The sequence below is a fragment of the Ochotona princeps genome, chromosome 11, assembly GCF_030435755.1.
Source record: "Ochotona princeps isolate mOchPri1 chromosome 11, mOchPri1.hap1, whole genome shotgun sequence".
Classification (NCBI taxonomy): Eukaryota; Metazoa; Chordata; class Mammalia; order Lagomorpha; family Ochotonidae; genus Ochotona; species Ochotona princeps.
In genome coordinates this window covers 70,081,662-70,103,170 of record NC_080842.1, presented here as the reverse complement: position 1 = coordinate 70,103,170, position 21,509 = coordinate 70,081,662, and the positions used below count along the sequence as shown (strand labels likewise).

The 21,509-nt window shown below is 46.2% G+C and overlaps 1 protein-coding gene across 1 annotated transcript in view; it reads right to left on the bottom strand.

Annotated features, from left to right (window-relative positions):
- Positions 1–12,664: 12,664 nt before the first annotated feature.
- Positions 12,665–21,509, bottom strand: part of CLNK (cytokine dependent hematopoietic cell linker) — a 149,596-nt gene continuing 140,751 nt past the window's right edge. Inside the window, exons 19-20 of the mRNA XM_058670392.1 lie at positions 20,532–20,687; positions 12,665–12,811 (exon numbers count right to left, since the gene is read on the bottom strand). Coding sequence (XP_058526375.1) covers positions 12,665–12,811; positions 20,532–20,687 — 303 coding nt within the window. The remainder of the gene's footprint in view (positions 12,812–20,531; positions 20,688–21,509) is intronic.

Below are 21,509 nucleotides of genomic sequence, written 5' to 3'. Positions count from 1 at the left end.
CGGCCGCTAGTTCACTCCCCAGATGGCCGCAGTGGCCAGGACTGGGTCAGTCCATAAGCAAAAGGCAGGAGCGTCATCCGGGCCTCCAGCGGAGGTGATGGAAGCGCAAGCACCTGGGCTTCCTCCTGCCGGAGGCTGCCTTTATTGCGGAAAAATTTACTTTTAAGGATGAAGTGTTATTCGTTCTGTCTTCCATGTGTGAAACATTTAAAAATTTCACTGGGATGCCATCATTTAGATTCTTTTTTCTAACACTCTTTAATATCTATAGAACCTGTTGTGTTGATGCTGTTCCGTTCCGTATGAGTCATGTGTGTTCGTTGTGCTCTAATTACTTTAGCTCACTGTTTATATATTTTTATTAATCTTTAGATTTATTTGTTTTTATGCGAGAGGCAGGTTAGATTTATGGAGAAAAAGAGGCAGAATACATTTCATTAATCTTTGAAAGAACAGGACATTGCTGTTTTTCTTTTTAAATTTTATACTTTTGATTTGTTCTTTTTTGAGATTTATTTATTTTTAATTACAAAGTCAGATATACAGAGAGGAGAGACAGAGAGGAAGATCTTCCGTTCAATGATTCACTCCCCAAGTGACCGCTACGGCCGGTGCTGCGCCGATCCAAAGCCAGGAGCCAGGAGCTTCTTTCCAGGTCTCCCACGCGGTTGCAGGGTCCCAAAGCATTGGGCCATCCTCGACTGCTTTCCCAGGCCACAGGCAGGGAGCTGGATGGGAAGTGGAGCAGCCGGGATTAGAACCGGCGCCCATATGGGATCCTGGTGCACATTCAAGGCGAGGGCTTTAGCCACTAGACCACGCCGCCGGGCCCTGATTTGTTCTTTGTTACTTCATTCTTCCTTTTTCTTCTTTTGTGCTTAGTTTATCCTATCTTAATATCTACTGTGGAAACTTAGATACTTAATTTTTGTTTTCCTTTTATGAAAATATATGGCTTGGGTCTGGCACGGTGGCCGAGCAGCTAAAGAACATGTTGGCATCCAATATGGGCGCCAGTTCTAATCCCGGCTGCCTCTGCTTCCCATCCAGCTCCCTGTTTGTGGCCTGGGAAAGCAGTGGAGGATGGCCCAATGCCTTGGGACCCTGCACCTGCATGGAAGATCTGGGGGAAGTTCCTGGCTCCTGGCCTCAGATCTGCGAAGCACTGGCCGTTGCAGTTACTTAGGGAGTGAATCATTGGACAGAAGATCTTCCTCTGTCTCTCCTCCTCTCTGTATATCTGACTTTGTAATAAAAATAAAATAAATTAAAAAAAAAGTGCCCGGTGCGATAGTGTAGCAGTTAAAGTCCACGCCTTGCACACGCCCGGATCCCATATGGGTGCCAGTTCTAATCGCAGCAGCCCCGCTTCCCATCCAGCTCCCTGCTTATGGCCCAAAGCCTTGGGATCCTGCACCCGTGTGGGAGACCAGGAAGAGGCTCCTGGCTTTGGATTGGCTCAGCTCCAGCCGTCGCTTGGGAAGTGAACCATTGGATGGAAGATCTTCCTCTCTGTCTTCCTCTCTGTATATCCGTCTTTCCAATAAAAATATATGAATCTTTGAAAAACAAAAGAAAATGTATGACTTAATAGCCATACTTACAATTAGAGGCTAGCTACAGTCCTCAAGTTTTGGTACATGGTATTTTATTAGCACTTTGAGAGTTTTTGTTTTCTGTTTTCATCTCTAAATAATTAAATTGTCAGGAATCAAAATGTTTAATTTTGGAATATTTGGAGATTTCTAGATATCACAATTGTTATTGACTTTTGATTTAAATTTTTAATACTGGATACTTTTTTCAGTCCTTTAAAATTTATTAAGGCTTGTTTTGTTGTGCCTAAATTTGAGATCCCCAGAGATCACGAGGAGTCTGAAGTGCATAAGGATGGTTTATTCAAGCTCAGCACGTCTGAGCCAGGGTTGTTGGTTAAGAGCAGGCAGCTGGCAGACCTATGGCCGGGACCAAGCCCCTTGGGAGAGTGTGGCCCCAAACAGCACATTCATAGGGTTTTTATAGGGGCAGTCCACAATAGCTTGAAATGGGGCAATTCACAATAGCCTGCAAGGTGAGGGGAAATACCACACATTCCCTGCTGGACAGCCCACCTCCTGCAACTAAGGGAAGCACCGTCCGTCTTAATTACGTGAAGCCACTTGTAAGAGAACCAGACTTAGGTGGGCATTGATTCATATGAATGGGGGCCCATCAGTGTTGAAGGTCACATAGGCCTTTTAGCATGCAATCTCTTACAGTCTCTTGGTAGCAATGAGCCATGAACAAATGGTTGGGATTTTGATACTGAGCTTCTTCAACTTTAGGTCCCAGGAGATAGTCTTTCTTGGTGAATGTTCTTTGTGAGCTAGAAAAAATATACATTATATATATGACTGTTGAAGTAGTCTGTAAATGACGTTAACTAGTTGGTTGATGATCTGATTTGAATTTCTATATTTTTAGTCACTTATTTGCTTACTTTGTGAATTTCTGAGTGTTTTATGTTAAAATTGTTGACAATCATTACGGATTTGTTTAAGTTTTTCCTTTTACTACTTTCAAGTTTTGCTTTTGAATATTTATTTATTTAAATAGCATTCTGTTCCCATTTCATGAGTTCCGTGTCATCCTGCTGATGGCACTAAACTCTCTTTCTGTGGTTTTCTTCAGCCACCGTGTTGTATCCCTTGAGTTCCTTTTTTTCTCATGTTTTTCTGGTTTGTAGCTTTTATTTAGCAATTTTCCTCACTGGAGCTCTCCTTCAAGGTTTGACTTTGCATTTAAGAAAGGAGAACAAAAAGGCGGAATAGAATGAAGCTTTTGTTTGTCCTGGGTGGGACTTCACTGTAGCATGATAGAATGGGGATGTAGCTCTGCTGCTGAGAACAAATTCCTGTTTGTATTTTTGGTAGAATTGCACTGTTTTGTTGGTTGAGGGTCTAGATTATACCTTATTTTCCTGGGGCCCAGAGTGTTTAAGAAGGAATGGGGTTCTTAACACTTAAAAAGCTTTCCCCTAAGCCCCTCCTTTTTTTTTTTTTTTGTTTTTAGCATAGCAACCGCCTCCCATTTCTAGCTGCATCTTTCATGTCCTATTCAAAATATTTGCTCGAAATGTATTTTATTGACAGCTGCTACTGGTTAGAGAGGATGGTAGTCTGGCGGAGTAAATCTGATTATGTGGGAAATGCTTTGGCTAAACAGACTTTCATACTGCATGCAGTGAATATCCCCACCCCCCAGCGCCTGGAGGCTATTTCCAGGCCTTTCTTGGCTTGTCTCTCCTTAGCAGGCTAACACTTGGGTTTTCACTCTTTTGTTAATTTTCCTAGCTTGGAAGTGTGTGGGCGGTTCTGTCTGCAATGTCTTCTTCCTTTGATTGAGATTGTGTGCAGTTTCCAGAGGGATCAAAGATAGGTTCTGATTTAGCCATGTGTGAGTGGGAAATATCATTGCCATGTACCTGTGTTGTATGTTTTACTAAGTAGTGCAAAATTGCTTTACAATTGCTGTGCTAATTCATGTTTCTACTATTTGAGAATTTTGATTTCTTTCCATATTCACCAGATTTTGACATTGTATGAGAAGGACTGTGTAATTGTCATTTTTATTAACATTTCTCTACTGTGAAGTAGCAATCAGGCAAGCATGAGACTCGGGACTGCTGGAAGAGGCTCCTGGTTCATCGTCTTTCGCTGCCCGATAGCTGCAAGAAATGTGGCAGGCTTCACTTGCCATCCTACTTTCCTCTACCGGGCAGACAAGGAGCCCATTTGCCATTCTCGTGTGAATTTCTGACTCATCTGGCCTCTCCCCGGGCATTAGGAAGGCTAAAGTCTTGCCCTTTGTGGGTCCATTCTCTGCGTGGTGTTAGTGAGAAGCCGTACTTCCCGTTAGGCCCCATTCCATTTGGTCCTGAAGAAAGCTGCATCCCGAGTCTGCTCCAAGGGCACGCTGTGCCGCTTCCAGCGCCTTCCAGGTATCGTCCCCTGGGAGGGCCAGGCAGGCTGTTTCAACCTACACAGCTAAGACTTTCTTTTTGCAGATGTGAATTGGGTTGTTTAATTGCCTTTTGATTTTGTCAAACTTTTAAAAATCTTTAAAATTTTGCTTTAATTAATCTGTCAATCTTTCTTTTATGACTTATGCTTCTATATTGCCTAAGAACTCTTTCCTTGTCCCAAAGTCATAAAAATTATTAGGCTGAAATACAATAAGCAATTCAGAATGTACTTTTTGCTTTTAGCTATCTGGTTCATTTAGGATGTATTTCTGTATATGATTTGAAGCAGAGACGTAATTGTGTTTATTTCTGGAGGGTATGCCTGGTTTTCTAGAACCAATGTATAAATCATCTGCTCTTCCCTCAGGGATGGCTCCTCCATGACATCACCCCTTCCATGAGTAGTCCCTGCTTGAGGCCTCAGAGCCCGACCAGTTCCTTGAAGACAGAAGCACTCAATAACAGTTTGACACAGGATTTGTATCTGTAAAAGTGTGTTCCAGAGTGTCTTGCTAGTCCTTGCCTCAACATCTCCTTTGGGAAACAGTCCCGATTGCACCCTCCCCATGTGTCCCGTTCCTACCAACCAGTGTCCTGCCAGCACGATTGAGAGACTTGTTGAACTATTATTTTGTATTTGGAAGATGTGTATATCTCCTTTAAAAAAAAAGCAGTTTTACTGGCATATAATTAAAATGGAAAAGTGTAACATGGTTAATATGTACAAGTTGATCATCTTAGAGATTCACATACTTTTTAAAATGATTTTTCCATAGTTGATGAGGGTGCAGAGGGCCAAGAGCTAGAGGAAAGTAAAACCATTGTTTCATTGCTCCCACATTCTCTTTTTTCCTTCCTGTATGTGGGGGAAGGGAGGGATGTAAGGGGAGAAGCCCCACCGAGCCTCACACCCATCCCAGGTTCCCTGATGTGGGGCGTGTTCCAAGGGTCCTACTCAAGTAATTTGATAGTTCAGCAGTTCGCGTGGCGTCTCGCGTGGGTGCAGGGTCCCAAGGTTTTGGGCTATCCTTGACTGCTCTTTCAGGCCTCAAATAAGGAACTGGATGGGAAGCAGGGCCACTGGCACACGAACCATCACCCATAAGGGATCCTGGTGCGTGCAAAGTTAGGACTTTAGTCACTAGGCTACTGTGCTGGGCCCACCACCCCAACTCTTAAGCTGAACAGTGAGACTTGTGATTCCACAGGGTTGGGCCCACACATCCCCCACAGAATCTGACCCCCGGACCTGGTTCTTTTGCGTGCTGCTTAGTGTCCTGGCCCTGCCTAACTGACCTGTCCCGACTGTTCTGACGCTCACTGTCAGGTACTGGGATCTAATCCTGCCAGATAGGCCCCAGCCCTAGCTTCCGTGTGAGCTTGTATGTGGTGGTCAGCAGTGTCCATGCTAACAAGTCCAGCTCAGGTCTCATGTGCTGGTGCATAAAGGTCTTCCTGTCTCTCGCCTCCAGATGACCAGGTCTCAGTCCCCTCACTTACCTGCAAGTCCAGTGGCCTGTCAGTGGGAGTTGTGGAGAGCGGGACTATGCCCCAAGATGGCGCTTGTTATTGTCTTCTCACGGCACAAAGGCAGTAAACAAGTTTTAGGAAGTTGCAGAGGATTGGTTCAAGGTCTCATGCAGTCTGCATGGTGTGCGCGTGATCAGAGTTGTGATTGGTGTGTGTGTGCGTGATCAAGGCTGTGATTGGTGTGTTTGATGCGTGGCCAAGCAGCCCTGTTGCAATTGGCTGTTGATAGGGTTTTAACCTAAGTTTGAGAGAGAACAAAGGAGAAGAAGAACAAAGAGGAGTAGTGGTAGAGTAGTAGTAGTAGTAGTAGAAGAGGAAGCCTGTAAATATGCTGTAGTTACTGCCCTTCTGTATTATACTTGGATTTCTTGTTTTGTTATGTTATGTAATTAGTTTGTCCTTCAATAAATCCTCATAAGAGCAAGCACCTGTGTCGGAGCTGCACTCGCTGGACGAGGGACCCCGTTAGGAGTCCCTCAGGAGTCATTCCTCACTTGCAGCATACTCCCATGGTGGTTTGCCCTGCCCCATTTCCCTAATCAGTCCACAGTCCTTGTGCCCAGGAGTGCATGGGTTCTCTGGCCCAGCCTTCACAAGTCCAGTGGATGATGTGCTGGTCGAGCTCTGCCCACCTACCAGAGACCCAAGCTCCTGGCACGTGTGCTGGCTTGGTGTCTTACCCCTGCACACACCCAACATCCCGGTCCATTAAAGTTCTCCAGGCCTGGCTCACCAGCACACCAGGGCAGCGTGCGGACCTGGGGCTCTCCCCTCTCTTCTCCTCCCCTCGCCCAGGACCAAGCACAGAGGAGATCCCCAGGTTTGCTCCACCTTATAGGTGAGCTCCCAGGTCCCCACATGCCCACTGGTGCCATACCCCCAGCTCTCCCTGACCCAAGTCCGAATCATCAGCCCCCCATGGGGCATTGCCAGTCCCTGGCCGGTTTGACGCAGGAATGGCCGAGCTTCACATACTTTCATGAAGCTATCACCACAAAAGACATATTTCCAGAAGTTCCCTCTGCCCACACCCTTTGTGGTAGGTAGACTTAACATAAGATCTTCAGCATTAATGAGATTTTAAGAACCCAATGCATAATTGTAGACCATAGGCACACGGTGTGCAGCAGGTCATTGCAACATACTCACTTAGTGTGACTGAAACTTTATACTCATGAACATCAGTTGCCCATTTCCCCTTCTCTTCAGCCCTGGAGACCACCGTTCTTCTTTCTGTTTCTGTCAGTTTGATCATTTTGGGTATCTCCTCAAGTGGAGCCATGCAGTACGGGGCCTTCTGTACCTGGCTTATTTCAGTTATAGGAATGCTCCCCAGCCTCACCTGTGGTTAGGTCGGCCCGGTTCTCCTTTTCTATGGTTGAAGACTCTTCCACTGTCTGTATATGATACATTTTCTTTATTCCTCTGTGGATGGTTGTTTAGGTTGTCTCTTGGTTTTGGTGAATAATGTTGCAGTGAATGTGGGGAGGCACAAATCTCTTCAAAAATTCCTGAATGCTGTGTGTCTTTAAAGATAATTCTACCCACACCTGTGTCTATTGGGACCTTCATTTACTGCTATCATAGTGTCCCCTCCCTTGCGCTCTCTGTATATCTCGTCTCTCTATAGATGCAGCTCATACTATCCATATGATATATATATATACATATGTATGTATATATATGAATGTGTGTGTGTATGTGTATCTATAATAAGTGGAATTGCTGAATCATATGGTAGTTCTGTTTTTAATGTTTTGAAGAAACACTGCCTTTCTCCTTAGTGGCTACACTGTGACATTTCCACCAACAGTTCTGGTCAGTCTACATCCTCATCAATATTCATTTTCATTTTGTTTTTAATCTTGGTCAGCACCTGTATGAACAGGTGATCAGCATCACTACTTACTCCTGGAAAAGCAAATCAACAAGATAATCCCTCATACCAATTAAGATGGCTCATGTCTACCTTTTCAGGCTCTGAGGTTTTAATCACAGACATGGAATCTTTTAAAATCTTTATCCCAGAAACCTAACTTAGTGCTCATAGTTCAATGATTGTCCTAGAAATATTATCCTCAATTTGCCAAATTTTGATATCAAAAGAGTGATAATTGGGCCCGGCGTGACAGCGTAGCGGCTAAAGTCCTCACCTTGAACACGCACCAGGATCCCATATGGGCGCCAGTTCTAATCCCAGCAGCCTCACTTCCCATCCAGCTCCCTGCCTGTGGCCTGGGAAAGCAGTCGAGGGCGGCCCAAAGCCTTGGGACACTGCACCCGCGTGGGAGACCTGGAAGAGGCTCCTGGCTTTGGATTGGCTCAGCTGCAGCCATTGTGGTTACCTGGGGAGTGAACCACTGGACAGAAGATCTTCCTTTCTGTCTCTCCTTCTCTCTATATATCTGCCTTTCCAATAAAAATAAATAAAATCTTTAAAAAATTTTCTAAAAAAAGAGTGATAATGGTAATAGGACATGAAACAAAATTAAACTAGGTTTTAATTTTCCTTTTTATTACTTGATTACAGAGAATATTCTAACTTTAATTATCTATTTGCTTTCATTTAAGTAGCACAGGTATAAATCACAAGTGTCTAAGAAGTAAATGTGCTTACCTAGAATAAATATTACTCAGGACAAAAACATAGCAGGTACACAAACACCCTACTGATGCTGCTCAGCATAGATGCATAGTAACTGCTCATGTGCTTACACACGATACGGATACAGGCGGCAACTGGGTGCATTTAATTCCTAGTAATTACTGCAGGCGTTTCATTAATTACAACTGTCATGCATTTACTTGGTTATACACAGACACACATGCACAGGGGTGTGGGAGAGAGAGAGAGAGAGAGAGAGAGAGAGAGAGACAGGAGCAGGGAGGGAATTTTTCTATTAAGTGGGAAAGTTTAAAATGTTCTGATTCAGAACTCCTCAGAGCCATATAAAAAAAGGAGTTTTATCGCAGTATTTAATATTTGCTGCCCCCACCCCAGTACTCAGTGATGAATGTTCAAATGAAGCTACAACAGAGCAAGGGTGAACTGATTTACGTGATGCTGTGTGTACATTCATTTGTCATCACCCCTTTTATTTATTTATCCCTGTACCCCAACATCTATAGTGGTGCCTATGAATGAATTCATATGTGGTATGGAAACAGATGCTGTAACAATACTTCATTAAGATGAGGGAGATGTAAGTTGATCCAGAAGTGAAACTATCCAAAAGAAACGTCTGGAGTGCATAGGTGCTCGAAGCAGTGAAAACTAAAATCCTGGGACTCTACTGAGATTACATGTCCAGCGCCCCTTTTGGAATGGAAATGAGCTACTAGGTGAAGAGGGACTCAAACGTTTTGGAATTGGGGCATGTCAAGTCAATTCTTTGACTTTTCAACTCAGATCCAACAAAGCAAGCAGTGAGTTGAAAAATGATGTCGCAGAAGCCTGGGTCTACTGAATAGCCACATCACTGGAAGGTATTGACCAGTGAGGCACAAAGTCCTTGATTACAAAATGACCAGAGATCTCTGCCCTGCCTTCTTTATACAACCAGGTTAAGGATCAAATGCAATATAATACACACACACACACACACACACACACACACACACACACTCTTCTTATTTAAAAATTCACCAGCAAAATGTTCTAACTCAGTGGAAAGCATGTGTTTGTGCTGCTGGTGGGAGCTGGGCCACTTGGCTCTGCCTTAGAAGAACTTACAGACCAGCCAGTGACCAGCAGTGAACAATAGCCCCCATGCAACTGCAGTGCCTTGGAGGTCTGTCGCAGCACCGGAAAGTCATGCTTTCTGCCAGGGTCACCCCAGGCCTGACGAAGTGCGGTGGGGTCCTGGGAGCTGGTCCTTCCTGCCTGGGTGGGGCTCTTCTCCCCAGGGTTGGCCCAAATACCCTAGAACTTCAGTCTCTTGGTTTTCCACTTCCTCCCTTTTTCCCCTCTCTCCTCTCACATGTAAAAGCCTGAAGGCTCTCCTTGCCCACCTCTGATCTTTCTCCCCATGGTCCTTCACAGGTATTAACCCCAGGCAGTTCTAACTCAGTCTGATTTCCAGAAAACACAGCTCATACAAGGCCTCAACTCCCGGTCATGGGAAGTGATCCTTGCTCCTGTTGGAGATATTTATATTTCTTTTCACATATGTTCATAAATATAAGTACTGTGACTTTCAAACATGGCTGATTTTTCCCTTTCTTCTCAGAATCACATCATATCTTTGTAAAAAAAAGATAGGAGAAAGCATTTTTAAGCACACATGGCTGCTAAGATGCTTGCATCACCCTGAGCCCCTGCTTCAGTAAGATGTTTGAAAGACTCAGAAACACTTCTGAGAACACACTGAATGCATAGCCCAGGCGACCGGGGCATGTCCAGCAGCCTCTCGGGATGACTCGGGTTTGTTCTGGATGTGTGCCTGCAGCTCTCAGTGGGTTCCTGTGTTGAGTAAGCTGGTGCTGAAGCCAGGGAGAGTGAGCCGGAATGACACTGTCTAACTCCAGTCGTCTGCTCCTTCATGGGCCGGGTCAGGCTGAGTCTTCCTGTCCCCTGGTTCCTGTGTAATCCTGTGCACGTGACCCCGCAAGACAGGCACAGTGGGGTGTCGAGAGTTCCTTCTTCCCCATATGTGTTACATCCCAAGATGAGTCTCCTTCCTCAACTGGGATGTATCACTTCACATTGACCTTGTGAAGGAGGCACACCTGGGTGGGGGAGGGGTGGTATCCAGGTAGAGGATGGCTGCCCATAGCTCTTCCCAGACAGCTCCTTGTCAGTTGTTTTAGAAAACAAGTCATCCTGCTATCATGTTGTTGCTCTATTCTCTTGCTTTGTAATTCTTTTTAATATCTGCATTAAAGTACAATCATATAAATACCTCATTTATTTTACAGTGTTGGTAGTTGTCTATTAATTTAAACAGGACCATTTTTTTAAACCTGTCTCACTCTAAGAATTGTATTCATTTATTTTAAAGTGGGTAAGTCAATTCATTTTTATTGGAAAGGCAGATATACAGAGAGGAAGATCTTCTGTCTGTTGATTCACTCCCCAAGCGGCTGCAACAGCTGGGGCTGATCCAATCCGAAGCCAGGAGCCAGGAGCTTCTTCCAGGTCTCCCACGCGGGTGCAGGGTCCCAAGGCTTTGGGCCATCCTTGACTGTTTTCCCAGGCCACAAGCAGGGAGCTGGATGGGAAGTGAGGCTGCCAGGATTAGAACCAGTGCCTATGTGGGATCCCAGTTCGTTCAGAGCGAGGACTTTAGCTGCTAGGCTACCACACTGGGCTCATAAGTCAATAGTTTTTGAGATTTATTTTTCTTGGAAAGTCAGAGTCACAGAGAGAAGAAGAGCAGAAAGACAGACCTTCCATACCCTGGCTTACTCCCCCATGTGGCCACAATGGCTGGAGCTGAGCCAATCCAAAGCCAGGGACCAGGAGCTTCTTCCTGGTCTCCCATGCTCGTGCAGGGTCTTAAGGCTTTGGGCCGTCCTTGACTGCTTTCCCAGGCCACAAGCAGGGAGCTGGATGGAAAGTGGAGCTGCTCATATGGTGCCCATATGGGATCTTGGTGCATACAAATTCAGGAGGTTAGCCACTAGGCTACCACGCTGGGCTTGGTAAAACAGTATTTTATCGTTCTCTCTCTCTCTTTTTTTTTCTGATGCCGAACATTTGTTCATCTTCAGACTTCATGGATTCTCTTCTGCTTGTTTCCAGACTCAGACGTTGCAGTATGTTTTGCAAGCCTGTGTGAAGTCTGTTGCAAGGAGAACACCTGGAAAAGACACACCAGCTGCACGAAACCAGTTCTTGTGGAACCAGCTGGTGTTTTTCATCCTCAGTATCAAGGTCAGATTCCAAACTGCTTCTTTGTGAAGATGGCAGGTCTGCTGTTTCCCTTGGATCAGGCTCTTCTGTGGACTTGCGAACGCCAGATTGCCTGGCTCATCAATGTTGTCCTTATTAGCTCCTTGTAAAACAGGGCCACTTTTGATTCTGTGCCACCCCAAGTACAGGAGCCCGACTGACGGTATCTAACAGCCGAAACTTTGTAGTCTCCCCAGAAGTTTTGAAAACTAGTCCTGCAGCATCAGTGCACCTGCGTACCAGCCCCTGGGCCTCCCATGCCACACCGCCAGCAGGCCCAGGGGCTGATCCTAACAGCACAGCAGTACCCTTGTCTTTCTTGTTTAAATGTAGCTCTTTGAGGGGATTCTAAAAACCACATGGGGCAGGGGATGCAGGGAAAATGTGATTTTGAAGCCAGGAAAGAGAGGTTTCAGTTTGGATTTTCTTATGTTGAGAAAGATCTATAACTTCTTTGAGGAATAAAACCTTCTTCCCCCTGAGGAGAAACAACATCACGACAAGTGCAATGGAGAAGATTCCGCACTAATGTGAGGACAATTCTCTTTAAAGTCTGTAATTGGAATTGTCAAAAAAAATTACTTGTAGTCAAACTCAAGCTTGCCTACAAGCTGGAGGCCTTTATGATACTGCCAGTTCCTTCCTGGGAAGCCGCTAACTCCATTTGCTGCAGTTCCCCTGAATGGAGCTACGCTGGAGACCGGTCTTGTGGCCCTCCTATGCAAGTATCTCTAATTTCTGACTTTGAGATGATAATCAAAAGCACTCTTGTTTTCTTCTAGATAATCACAATTTCCAATATTACAAATGAAATAAGGCTCATGTGCCCCCGTATCTTTGGTGTAAGGCACCACCCACACAGTGTAAGTGGACAGTCCACACCGTTCGGAACAAAGGCAGCTGGGTCCTGTAAAGAGCATAGGTTTGGGAATCTCGCGTGTCCTTGTCATGTGATGGTTGCAGGCACTTAAGCACCTGCTTCTTGGAACCTTCTTTGCTCATCTGCAGCATGAGTCTAATGACCAAGCTTACAGTCTGTTTAGAAAACACCAGGTTTTTGCTTTTGCATCTTATCAATACTTCCTCTGTGGCTTAAGCTCTCAAAGCCATGATTGATTTCCTGATTTCTATTATAGATGCTTTTCTTCTCTACAAAGTCTAAAAGTCGTCACTTGAAGACACAGGAAGTAATCTTTTGAATAAATGGGGTCGCTACACAGAGGATACTGCAAAGATGGCTACCAAGGTGAGAAGTGCCTGCTGAGAGGGAGTGGCCGGGTCAGGCAGCACTGTTCCTTGTGCACTCCAGTTTTGTCTTTCCCATCAATTAGTATGATAGGAAAAGACTTGTAGTACTGGATGATGTCTTCCACGGAATCAAATCTCTGAAACAGAAGATTCACAGTTTTTTAAATATCTACTTTGCAGGTTAAACAGGTGAACTCATCAACAATTTTCCTGTTTAAAAACATGACTATCTTCAACAACAACAACAACAAAGATATGGTAGGCAGGCTTATGCAAATGAGTGGTAATAAACATGACAATAGAGTGAGACAGCTGAGAGAGATCAAAGGTGAACTCTGGAAGCTGTAGCATTCCTGCCAGCCCAGAGTTCTTGGGTTGAGGTTGCTCTGGTCAAGCTCCACTCTCGTCCCAAGGATGCAGATGTGTTCATTATATACTAAACAGACTCGTGGACCAAACAGAGGCTCCAAGCTTGAGCTGAGTAAATTGGTGGGAGTCATCTGCCACAATGCTTCCTCCTGCTGCTCTAATGAATTCTGAGCACAGAGGGACAGGGGCAGCCACAGAGCTGCCTTCCTCCCTGTGAAAGCCCAAGGGGGGCTGTGAATCCCACTGTTTCTAGGGATACTCGGAGAATGTGCTATAGAGATGGGAAGGAAGGTGAGCCGACTTTAGCTAGGGGACTCAGCAAGTGCTCTGGCAAGGGTATAAACCGGAGGTAGGTTTTAGGTTATGGGTGATTCAAGATTAATGGAAAAGGTGGGTTTGGAGGATGTTCAGAGCATGCCCAGTGTTAGGAAGGCTAAGCGTAACAAGAGGGCTGGTTTCTTGATGCTGGAGGAGAGCTTTGGGAAATAATTAGGAAGAACTTGTTCAACCTGCCTCTTGGTGCTTAAGGCAACCCCTCCCCCGCAAGTCTGTGCAGTGAACAGGGCTGGTAGAGCCATCTTCTCTGAAGGGTAAGGGGAGGCCGGACTCGCGCAGGGTCATGCGATGGGGGCCAGGGCCAGTAGAGCCTTGTTCTAGATGATTATCTCCTTTGTATGTTACATGGCTGTGTCCGAGACTGATGGCATCTGATACCCCAAGAGCGGAGGGCTCACAGCCTGGGGAGGGGAGTCACAGAGGGGTCACTTTGATTCCTGTTTAGGTTCGCCTCCTCTTCTCTCTTCCAGGATATTCTGGGTGCAGAAAAGGTTGGCAAGTCTCAGATATATAGGGGACTTCAGAAAGATGGTGGAAAAATGAAATTCAAGATAAGTTTATATTTGTGCAAAACACTGCAGTCCATGCATTTACCACAGTGTATACTTTTCATGGATTTTAAAAGTATTCTATGCATTGATTTAAACAATTTGCACTGAAATAAACTTCTCTTAATTTCGTTGTCCATAAACTTTTAGGATTTTCTTTGTTTCCAACAGGGAATGATGTTGCAAAGGTTTCTGTCCACATGCACATTATATAATTGTGGTGATTATAGGATATACTGTTTGGTTCTAGCAGCTACTTCCACTTGGGATATGTGTGGAGAGCTTGAGGACCTCACAAGACCTCTCAGGAGACTTCCCTTGGGGCCTGTATGTGCTGCTAGGTGGGAATGCCCCCTTTGCTTTGTGGGAGCTCCGGGCTGGAGTGCCGCGTGGAGGATGTGAAGCACCATCCCGGGGCACAAGCCTGGGGAAGGCAAAGTAGCTAGGGGCTCAGGTTGCCCAGTGTCCCCTCCGTCCCCAGCCTTCCGCTCCCATGCATCAAGATTCCTCCCGCTCCTTCCAGCCTGGCTGCTGCGTGTGCAGCTTGTCTCTGGCCAGCTCTGTAAGGGACTTGTCCTGGACCTGCGCCTCGGTCTGTGGCAGAGATTTCCATGAGCTAACCAGTGCAGCAGTCTGTCCCAGTCCTCTCATGTGGCTGGAACATAATGAACTTGACTGATTATGAACTGCAGAAATGCCTTCGGGTGTGGAGGCTGGGAAGGCCAGGATGGATGCGGGCTTGGTGTCTGGATTACGCATTCTGGAGGACAGGTGACTTCTCATCTTCCTCAGGGCGGAAGGCCCGAGGTCTCTTTATAAGGGTCCTGCTCCCAGTCATGAGGGCTCTGTGGTCACAGTGTCATCGCTTACCAATACCGTCGCCTTGGAGGTTAGGGTATTGATACATAAATCTACTTTGTTTTCTGATGAGGGACAAACCTGCAGGCCACAACATCACTTCTCTTACGTACAGAATATATTCAAGTTTCTATTTATACAGAGGCAAGGTGGTTTCCCAATTGTCCAGCAGGGGGAGAAGTTGTCCTACTGCAATCGGATCAGCTAATGTGAAGGACCTAAATAAATCCCTGAGTTCAAAGCCTTGCGGTGCTACCTGGTCGCTGTGTGACCTGGGGCAGTTTCCTGACATGGTGGCTTATGGGTGCTGATGTTAAGTCCTGCCTCTGAGTCGGCTGCGAGGATTAGCCGAGCTGATGCTCGCATGACCTTTGGAAGGAAGCAGGGCACATGGTGACTTCCAGGGAGATGCCAGGCATCACTGTTCCCTCCTGCCCGTGGCTCTGCCAGAACACCAGCAGGCATCACTGTTCCCTGCTGCCCGTGGCTCTGCCAGAACACCAGCAGGCATCACTGTTCCCTCCTGCCCGAGGCTCTGCCAGAACACCAGCAGGCAGCAATGAGGTCACAGCAGGTGCTCGGGGCTTCATCCCAAGTCTTCAGGAAGAAAGGAAGTTCCTGTCTTTCCTCTCCAATGGTAAACTAAGGACTGAATTTTCTTCCTCTGTCATCACATTGAACAAGACCAAAAAGGAGTGATGAAAGTAAACTTTCCATGCAGAACTTTTCCACAAACTGGAAATCTTTTCTGATATCAATATTCAGAGGGAAAATGCTTTGTATCCTCATTCCTGGTTTCTTTAGAATTGTTCCCAAATAATGAATTCAATACGAACTGTCTTAATAGTCTGTATGGATGACATTTTATGTGAAGTTATAATTTTAACAGGTGTTAGGAAGCAAGGCAGGAACAATTAATCATATTGTCATTTCTTACTGTGGGCTTATGTAAATCTGATGGGTCCACATCTGAAATAATGCCCTAAAGAGACTTTAAAAAACATAATAATTAGGCTTTTACTTTTATGTTAAATTACATGTTTTCCCAGGGAGACAGCAAATGTCCTGCTATTAGATCTTGAAAATCTGTTGAAGCCTTTTGTTTACTCTCGTGTAAGCTGTAGTTGATGTGTCCTTGCCAGAAAAGGAAAGAAGTGTGGGTACTCACTTGGGAGTGAAAGAAGGAAAGAGGAGAGAGAGAGAGAGAGAGAGAAGGAAGGAAAGGAAGGGAGAAAGACTCCCTGGTGTACTGTTTGTCTCCTAGTCTTTGAAATCTATCAAGTACATCTATACTATAATTTTCAGACACTTTTCTTAAACATTTGCAGAGCAAAAAGGCCTGCTAGTTGAAATGGCTCTGTGCTCTCCCTTCTCTGAGCTTTGGAAGACGTTGAAGCAGGGTTGATGTTTGATGCAGGCAAAGCCGTGGATCTGAAGGCTGTTTATGTCAGGTGTTTCCCAGGTCAGCTAGGGCTGGCATTCCACCAATCGGCCTATGGCTCAGCTGCCTCTCTGGATCTGCACAGTGTTCCCAGAGAGAACATGGAGTTTCATGTGGTGCAGACACCCAGTGAATGCTTAGCTATTAGGAAATGGAGCCCCGGGTTGGTCACTGGCTTCGGAAGCTGCAGGAGGAAAGGTTTCAGACTTCTAGTGCGCAGAACTGCGAGAGAATGAAGAGTGCAGCCTCCGTGCTGTGTGGTCCTTATGAGAGCAGCTGCAGGAAGCTAGCTGGGGGTAATCCCGAAATCTGAGGAAGCCCAGACAAGGATTGCCAGCTCCCCCTTCTAACTGACCCAGTGTCGAACATGCAGCACACAGTGGTGCTTTGCAGCTGTGTGCTTCACAAGCGTGCCTGGGTTTGCTCACCTACTATGTAGTGAGGGCTGCAGAGGTGGGGAGTTCCCATGTACTCCTTGAGTGCTGCTGAGAGCAGTCCCTCCCAATGCCTGGGGCACACAGCCCTCACTAAAGGGCCTTAGAGTCATGTAAGATAGATGGGAGGGGAAGTTCCAGAGCCCCTGTGACTGTGTGTGTGTGTGTGTGTGTGTGAGAGAGAGAGAGAGAGAGAGAGAGAGAGAGAGAAAGAGAGAGACTGTATTTACATAACCTCACTGTGAACTCAAAAATACTCATGAGTTAGGTGTTGCTACCTTATTGCTACACTTGAATTCTCAAGTTTTCAAGGCAACTGGAAAATAAAAGAGACATGAAATAAAAATTATGCTTAGGAACCCCAATTATTTTGCTTTCCTTATCAAATGGGTGAAGAAGATGCTATTTCTTTATTTGAATAACAAATAAAGTTGCTGGTGACTGGCATGTGTTCAGAGGAGCCTGGCCGCATCAGTTTTATATGTGTGTAGTTTTAAGATACGGGATTCCAGCCCAGCAAAGCAGAGCGCTCAGGCTGTGGGGGGCACGAAGAACAGAGTGAAGGCCACACCGCAGTGAACCTCCCACAGGGCCGAGGCAGAAGGAGTCACCTGCGAGCTGTGACTATTCACCCAGTCACTGGTGCGTGGTGTGCTCTATGAGTTAACTGCTAGTGTTCCAGGTCCTTTGCAAACAGGTGTGGCATGGTTGGCATTTGGTAATGACATTATCTGAAGATGTATGGCAGAATCAGTCTTTTTGCGATGTACATTGAATTCCAGTGTTGCTATTTTCTGCTGAGACCTGGGCCCAGTCATTGGGCGTTTCTGTGCCTTCGTCTCACGGACTGTTGAGCTGGGGTTGCTCACAGCACCTCCCTCACAGTGCAGCTGGGGATGAGATGCAGTAGATCAGTCAGTTGGTAATTGCTACCTGCACACACCAAACATTGCTAAGTATTCAAAATATGCAAAAGGAGACTTGTTTGGGAGAGGCAAGGGAGGAGAAAGTTCTCAAAACAAAAAGGAGATTTCTTAGAATAGGCATTTGAACCCCCAAGGCGGATCCTCGGTGACAGTAATTAGAGCAGCTCATCTGAAAGCGATGGGCCGCCTTAGGTGACAGTGCCTTACAGGCGGCACAGCCAGTGAGCAGCTGACCTCCTGAGAGCATGTTGTCAGGCTCTTAGCAGAGAATCACTCTGCTTCCTCTCTTATTAGCAGGCCAAAGTGGGGCTGGCAAGAAAAGCTGTAATCTTGTTATATATAGGTCTGCTCTGGTTTGAATGCGGTGAAATTTAATCCACTCATGTTAGGATTTCATCTCCATTCTGAGACATGAAGAGGTGGGACCAGGCGGGATCTGTGAGAAGTGATTAGGGCTCTGTTAATCTGTTCATGCCGTGAGTAGATTGGTGCATGTGTTACCTTGAGAGGGGTCTGTTTACGGAAGCTGGTTGGGCGAGGTCTTTCCCTGTGTGACTCTCTGTGCTGTGGCAGGGCTCAGCCCGCAGGAGGAATGTGATCAGATGTCAGGACTTGACCTTGGGCCAGAAGTGTGAACCCCAGTAGACCTCTTTATAAAAACAGATCTGTGGTGTTGGCTGTTAGCAATAGCAGAGACTGAGACAGAATGTCAGTTTCGTTCAGTGGGAAAGGGGCCTTTTGCAGGGGCAAAAGGAAAGAGCAAATTAAACAGCATCTGACAGAAGACCCAGCCTGTGCCAGGGTACAAGGGCCACTGAAAGGAACCCTTTAACTCGAGCATTTAAAAATCATGTATGGCTTTTCTTGACAATGAGAACTTCTGTGAGGTGGAAATTGGGCAATAGGGAAGGTTTAAAGGATTTTTTCTTCTGGATAAGTGTGTATTTGAGTGGGATTACATTCTAGCTGTCCAAGTAATAACAACATAATAATGAACATTGGACATCTGTCTCTCTAGTTCTGACATAATCCTTATTGTGGCTGCATTTGCAACAGTGTTATTCTATTTATTCTCCCATGCACCTGTTCATGTAAACCAACCCAGTACTGATCCTCACCAAGCTATGCATGATTAGAGGTGAAATCTTTACTAAGCTCACTGGCAGGACTTTCACAGGTATGAAAGGATTTTAGTCACCTGAAGCATTTTGGTAGCCCTGGCACTGTGCCAGGAGGACAGTGCGTGGAAGTTCTGGGTTTGTACTGATGTGGGTAGGGAAGCAGCTAGCAGAGAGGAGATAAGGTTGCCGCACCTCCATGCAGCCTGTGTGGAGCCCTGCCCAGACCCAGCCTTTCCCAAACACCACCCTCTGTGCACGGGAGAACAGCAGCTTCTGTGATCTTATCACCTGCAACCAATGCTCACGAAAAATATCCAGCGTGGCTGTCAGAGGCATTCTTGCATTTGTGTTTAACTCATTATCAGGTCATTGTGATAAAATTACCATAGTGGACACTCCAACTCCCAACATGTACTTGATGTCACGATACTTCAGGATTTCCAAAGAAAAGGGCAAGGAAATGGGTGATACTCCAGCTCTGTTTCAAACCCTGCCCTCTTTGAATATTCAGTGAAGCGTCACAGTAGGCACTGCCCCACCTGCCTGCAGAGCCTGTCAAGGGCAGCCCTGAATCCCGCACTGGCTCTGCTGACTTCTGCCCGTGCCTTCTCATCCTTCATCCTGCGCTGACGTATCTGCACTTAGCCACCCCACAATAAGACCCCAGTAGTTTGCTAGGGCTGCTATAACTAAGTACCAGACAGCACACCTTGCATGATAGGACTGTTTCTTCACAGTTACAAAGGCCAGAGGTCCAAGACAAAGTTGTGATCCGTGCTGGTTCCTTCTGAGGCTTCTGCGCTTGGCTTGGGTATGGCTGTTTTCTCTCTGTGTTCTCACATGGTCATCACTCGGTGTCCTAACCTCTTGGCTTGGGGTCTATTACATGACTTCATTTAAGCTTAATTTTCTCTTTAAAGTCCCATTTTCCATTTCTGAGATACTGGGGTTAGGTCTTCCTTGTGTGAATTTTGGGGGAACAGAACATAGTTCAGCCTGCAACTCAAGTGAACAGATAAACAGAGACCTGGTGATGTGAAATGAGTCACCGAAGCGTGGAAGTCTAGGCTTTGAAAGAACATTGACATTTGAGAATGAAAGCCCAGAGACAGTGAAATGGTGGCCTGCGGTCACATCCTTAGCCAATGGTGACTCAGACCCTCCCACGTTCCCTCTCCTTCTGTCTTCCTTCCTTCCCCAGATGAAGGCTTGAGTAGCCTCTCCTCGCCTTCTTACCTACTTTATCTATGTGTTTGACCATTTTCTTCCTTTTTCTCAAGCTCCGTTTCTCTTTATGCAAGACAGAAACAATGGTCACATCCCAGAGCTGTTGAAGATCAGAATAAGTTAATACACACTGACTACGCTCACCCACACATTTTCACAGAAATGTCCGTTCTCATCAGTTCATGCAGTCATTCAACAATCCTATCCTGGGTCCACTCTTCCACCTGACCTCCTACCAGCAGATCTGTACTGCAGACGGGTATGCTGCACAGGGTACCGAATACTGTGCCGGAGATACCAGCCTATGCATAGATCATGCTAACAGACTTGAAATGCCTGTGGTAAGAGATTAGTGCTGGGGAGGAAGTCATGTTGGCATGGGCTTACATGGGAGACTCCTTGTGTTCTGCAGAGAGGGTGTCCGTAGTAGGCAAGTCATGCCTTGGGTGCCTGGAGTGGCCAGGCCTAGTTGGGAGGCGGACAGACTGTAGCCTCCACCTGCAGCCAGTGCTGTCCCCTCTGATCCCATCACCACAGCCCTCTTCAACCCCTGCTTGTCAATAGCCTGCAAAAGAGAGGCAGCCGACTTCCACCCACCTCATCTCCTCTGAGGCCTGTGCCCAGGGCGAACTGCTGATTCCTCTCCAGGAAGCGGATTTTCACGTTGTAGACTTTGTTCCCATAAAACACCACCAAAACGTAGGGCTCTGCCTTCGATTTTTTGGAGCAATCTCGGACCAGGAAAGTGCCATCCTGAAGCACAAAGGTACACGGTCATCTGAGGCACCCCAGCGACCCACCCTCGCACTGCCGGCAGCCATGACGTGTATGTGTGAGAAATCCCACCCGGGTTCAGTTTTTTGGCAAGCCCGTTACTGGTTTTCCCTTGGTAAGTTTGGATTGCGTATCTGTTCATCCAAGAGTTGTTATTTCTGGGACACACAGCGCCACACTCAGTTCTTCCATCATTCTTTACTGGCCTCAGTTTGCTGCCTACAACCTCAGCATGGCCTTCATTGAGAAGTGCATCAGCCTGGCATGTGGTTTGCTTTCTCATTGCTCCCACAGCCCCTTTCCTGGTTCTAGCTCCTGACACTAGCCAAGTTATCATGTCATGAAGGCACCGTCTACTTGTGCTCGTGTCACTCTGTCAGCATGGAATTGCCCTCTTCTGGTCCCTGCCGAAGTGCTGCCCTTCAGCTGTCAATCTTCCCAAGTTATCTATTCAGTCTGATGCCCAGTTACTATTCTAGAAATAGTGAAGCCACTATACCATTTGAGGAGGATAAGATTTTAGCCTAGTGAATTGGGTCTTCATGCCAAGATATGGCTAGTTGGTCCTGGGTTCCCTAAAGAGGCATGGGGTTTCAAAGTCATTGATATGAAGATACATGGAGAGACCTTATTAGGGAGTAGGAAATAGAGCTGAGTGAGGCCGATGCAGGTGTGGGACTAGAGGTAGCTGCTGGGGAAGGATGTGAGATGTCTGAGAGATGAAGAGAGTTGGGAACACGAGTGTTTGAGAAGTCACGGGCTGGAGAGTGACAGCTTACAGAAGGCCAGCTGTGTCTCTGC